We start from the raw sequence: 5,267 nt of genomic DNA, 5'->3' as shown, positions 1-5,267 counted from the left end.
AGAATAAAAAATATAGAAAATCTTAAATTATGATTTTAATTTTTTTATTTAAAAAAGTAAACTCGCAATTTATATATACATCACACTTATAGAATATACTAATTTAAACCCATATTAATATATGACACAATTTTATCCGTCATGTAAAAAATAATTAGCAGAAAAACTACGAATATATTTTTTATGAGGTTAACTACGATTTTGGTCCTTAAAATATAAGTTGAAAAGTTTTTTGTCTCAAATTTTTTTTTTTTGCATATAAAATCTAACTTGATTTTAAAATCGTCCTTATCTTAAGGTAGGGGTGGCAAGCGGGGAAGCCCGACCTCGCCTCGCTTAGTGAGGCGGTCCCAGAATTCCGCCCTGCTTAACGGCGGGCCAGCGGGCTAAACTTTTGTTATGAATAATTTAGTTCAAAATTTTAAAATTTAAATAAAAAAATAATTTTATAACTTAATTTTAAATTTTAGAAACGATTTTGTATAAAAAATAATTAAGAACGAGCAAATTTTTTAATCTATATTTTAGAAACTAAAATCATAGTTAATCTTTTAAGAGAAGAAAAAAATAAAAGGAGAAAGGGGGAAAACTATTGGTCCCTTTATCCAGTGAGATAATGTAAAGGGAAAGCGAGAGGAATCTGAATGAGAAGCACGTGGCATAATGTTGTGTATTTACAGATTGGCCTCGTGGAAATGTTGTCTTGTCCTCTGGTTTCGTAACATTTCTCTCTTCTTTGACTGACATTTTTAACTGTATTTTAAATTTGTCTTAATGCATATGCATACAAATATCAACCAATCTCAGTTATTGTCTGGTAAGTGTGATTCACCTCGGAGTATAACCTGCGTAATTATCTTTTTATCTCTTTTATTTTCTAAAATAAGAAATAAGTAAAAATCAAATATATTTATTGACTTTGAAAACCCTAAAATAGAAATCATACTTTTCTCTATTTAAAAATTAGAAAAATGTTTAGGGGCTATGTTTAGGTAACAGGAACAGAAATTAAACAGGATATATCATTTTCTTTATCTTTTACTATTAACTTTAGGAAAAAACAAAACCCTCCGCTTCTTGTTTGATTGTAGTTCATATGATATATTTTAAATAAAAATTTATATATAATTGCTTCGTTTAAAATTAATAAATAATTTAATATGTTTAATTAAATTAATTTTTAATTATTAATCTCGCATAAAAATGATGGTGTCTCAATTATTCAATTTCAACTTATATTTTATATAAGCGATTAAGCCCATCGATAGTGGTGTTCATTTATTTCTTTTTTGTCGGATATATTCATTAAACCCAAGTACCCAACTATCCAAGTCCAACTGTACAATGAGACAATATAAAAAGAAAATTGAGACCAGAAAGAAACGTACAACTGAAAGAGGGCCCAACTGCATTTGATGGTTATATGTTCCCACAAACAAGAAGTTTTTAACAGCAAGACGTATGGTTTTGTACTTTCGTAAAATTAAGTAAATTATTATTATTATTATTATTATTATTTGTTACTCAATTACTCTACTTCGACGGCTGCTCCCTCCGATCCAACCTTGTTTTTCACTTATTCCTCTCCCAACAACATGCTAAATCAAAATAAAATGGGAAAGGCAGTAGTATAAGTTAATGCTTGTTGAATTCAAAACCAATAAAAAAATAAAATAATTAGAAAGAAAACAACTGGAAGAAAAAGGGGAAACAATGGTAATAGAGGGGAACTGCCACCTTCGATATATATAAGGAACTACCTAGTAAGACATCCATGACCTCAAAATAGAAGCACTCTCCGCAGATCCCAGATTATACAATGACTTAATGTCTCAACGACCCTCAATCCATTCAAAACACATCAACAATAAACAAGTCAACGTATTTTGACTGTTCCACAATTTAAAGCAGCTTAAGCAGCAGCCTCCTCTTCTTCCTCTCCATATTCTTCCTCATCAGCAGTAGCATCCTGGTACTGCTGATACTCTGCAACTAGATCATTCATGTTACTCTCAGCCTCGGTGAACTCCATTTCGTCCATTCCCTCTCCAGTGTACCAATGCAAGAAAGCCTTGCGCCTGAACATTGCTGTGAACTGCTCACTAACTCTCCTGAACATCTCCTGAATTGATGTTGAGTTGCCAATGAAGGTGGATGCCATCTTGAGACCCCTAGGTGGAATATCGCACACGCTAGACTTCACGTTGTTAGGTATCCACTCCACAAAGTAAGAAGAGTTTTTGTTTTGCACATTTATCATCTGCTCATCCACTTCCTTGGTGCTCATCTTACCACGGAACATTGCCGAGGCAGTCAGATAACGACCGTGGCGTGGATCTGCAGCACACATCATGTTCTTGGCATCCCACATCTGCTGAGTCAATTCAGGCACAGTCAAGTTGCGATACTGCTGGGAACCTCTTGATGTCAAGGGTGCAAACCCAACCATGAAGAAATGGAGACGAGGGAAGGGGATAAGGTTGACAGCAAGCTTTCTAAGATCAGAGTTCAGCTGCCCAGGGAAACGTAGACAACAAGTAACTCCACTCATGGTAGCAGAAATGAGGTGGTTAAGGTCACCAACTGCAATAAGAAGAAAAATAGATATAAAATACATTATGAGTTCAAATTAGACAAGCAAACAAAACCAATGATTGCACAAGTTCAACAACCATAACCACAGGTATGAGTGAGACACAAGACACAAACCCACTTGAATCCTCCCACTAACGTGATATATACTCCTATTTTAATATTCAAAATTGAATGGTCAAGGAAAATGAAAACTTCGTCTTAATCATTACTTAACACATTTTTTACCTCAAGCAAATAAATACATCAATATTATCCATACAGCAAGAATAATAATCATAAATTTCACTAACTGTACTAAAATTCAAATAGAAACTCACAAGTTGGTGTAGCAAGCTTCAAAGTGCGGAAGCAGATATCATAGAGAGCTTCGTTGTCCAAGACCATGCATTCATCAGCATTTTCAACGAGCTGATGAACAGAAAGTGTGGCATTGTATGGCTCTACAACTGTGTCCGACACCTTGGGGGATGGAAAGACGGAAAATGTCAACATCATACGGTCTGGATATTCTTCCCGGATCTTTGAGATGAGAAGGGTTCCCATGCCTGAGCCAGTACCACCTCCCAAAGAGTGGCAGACTTGAAATCCTGTTCATATATTCAACATATAACTCAATTGCTTAGCCACAGTTGCAAATAACGCAACGTGATTAAATTTTGACAGATATGCAAGAAGTTCAATAAGAAACCAAAAACGATTTTTCAATTGCCATGCACCAACACTAAATAAATGCCAATGTATAGTCCAATGATTAAATTTATGGAATCGAATTTTTACATAACGATATGAAACATACAAAAGCTTAAAGCTGTATTCTAAATCTCTAATAAAACACATTACAGATATTTAATAAAAATAAAACTCGTATCAATGCCAAAGACAGAAAAATATCTTCAGACTATCAGCATATGTTATGGTAAACAAGAGACGGATTAGAACGAAAATGATGTGAAGAAATCCACATTCCACGAATAATGTTGAGACCAACCAAAAAAAAGTTCTAAAATCACAGACTGCAACTAAACAACAAAGCTTGGTCCCCGACACCAAAGTTCAGTGAACAGATTACAGATTATAACCAATCCAAGGCACGTAAAAGAAAATCAAGGGAAAAACTTGAACACAATTTATATCAACGCGAATCAAATTCAGGGGAAAAAATTGCTTGGAACGAGGACCTAAATTGCATTAAAATAAAATAATAATCCAGAAACAACAATTGGCTCCTGAACGATACTAAAATGAAACACAAGAATACAATAAATCGAAGAAGAAAGAATGAAAGAAAGAGAGAGATAGCGAATTGAATACCCTGCAAGCAATCGCAATTCTCGGCCTCCTTCCTGACAACATCCAAGACGGAGTCGATGAGCTCAGCTCCCTCGGTGTAGTGACCTTTGGCCCAGTTGTTACCCGCACCTGACTGCCCGAACACGAAATTATCGGGGCGGAAGATCTGCCCAATCGGACCGGATCTAAGAGAATCCATGGTTCCAGGCTCCAGATCCATCAAGACGGCGCGTGGGACGTACCTTCCGCCGCTGGCCTCGTTGTAATAGACATTGATGCGCTCGAGCTGGAGCTCTGAATCGCCGCTGTACTTTCCGGTGTGATCAATGCCGTGCTCGTCGCAGATCACTTCCCAGAATTTGGCACCAATCTGGTTGCCGCACTGGCCACCCTGGATGTGCAAGATTTCTCTCATTTTCTCGGGAAAGTGACGAAAGGTGGAGAGCGGAGAGAGATGATAAAATAACGAAAGGTGATATTCTTTTTCCTTTACTCTCCCTTGCGCTTTGGGGGAGGGAGGGTAGAATTTAAAAGGCGTGGTTTGGATTGTAATTATGGCGTGGTTTAAGGGTTAATTTTATGACGTGTGGTGGTGCTTGTTCTTTTCTTCCATTATGAGCTGTGGAGCCGCCCAATTCTTCTCTTCTCGTCTAAAAATATCCCACGATGGATAACAACCCAACAATCGTTATTGACTTTATGATTACAGTTACACATTTGACATCACTCATCCCTATCACCCTATGCTATTTACACTCAAATCAAATATAGACCACTCCAATTTGGATAGTCCTTAAACAGATTCACATTTTTGTTCTGTCACACGCTTCCGTACATGCCACCTGTCAACGTCTGTGCATTTTTGTTTTTGGGCCGGTTTAAGCCCAACTCAAAAATATGATACTTCCCCAATGCCCCATACATGAAAATTTCATTATTGAAAAAATTGGTTTTTTGACCAAAAAAAAAAAAAAAAATTGGTTCGATTTATGTTTTTATTTTTTAATATTTTTTATTTTCAAGACTTTTATACAAAAATAGGAGGTGAAAATGATACCATTAGTATTGGACTAGTCCAATTAGAGAATTATACCATAAATAGAAGTATGATGTAATAATGTAGGAGATGCATGATGTAATTGAAAACTCTACTTTCTCTCTTTAGTTCTAATCTTAGAAATTTCTCTTCTATTCTCTTTAATTATCTCTAATTCTCTCTAGTTCTTGATACAAATTCGTATAAAAAAATTGAAAAAAAAATTATTATTTTTATTACCTTTTCGTTTACAAAATTCTAAAATAAAAAAATACTGAAAATAAAAAATAAAAACGTAAATCAAACAAACTTCCCACTAAAATACATTTAGTTTGAAACTCGATTT

General features: G+C 35.2%; 1 protein-coding gene across 1 annotated transcript; it reads right to left on the bottom strand.

The window, feature by feature from the left end:
- On the bottom strand, positions 1,632–4,403 carry LOC107631540 (tubulin beta chain). The gene is made up of 3 exons (XM_016335014.1): positions 3,907–4,403; positions 2,913–3,182; positions 1,632–2,583 (listed from the first exon to the last, which is right to left on the bottom strand). The coding sequence occupies exons 1-3, from the start codon at positions 4,298–4,300 to the stop codon at positions 1,913–1,915; spliced, it is 1,335 nt and encodes a 444-aa protein (XP_016190500.1). The 5' UTR covers positions 4,301–4,403; the 3' UTR covers positions 1,632–1,912.

The sequence above is a fragment of the Arachis ipaensis genome, chromosome B03 (genome assembly GCF_000816755.2).
Source record: "Arachis ipaensis cultivar K30076 chromosome B03, Araip1.1, whole genome shotgun sequence".
Classification (NCBI taxonomy): domain Eukaryota; kingdom Viridiplantae; phylum Streptophyta; class Magnoliopsida; order Fabales; family Fabaceae; genus Arachis; species Arachis ipaensis.
The sequence above is the reverse complement of the archived record's forward strand: the minus strand, read 5'-3'. Positions and strand labels throughout refer to the sequence as shown.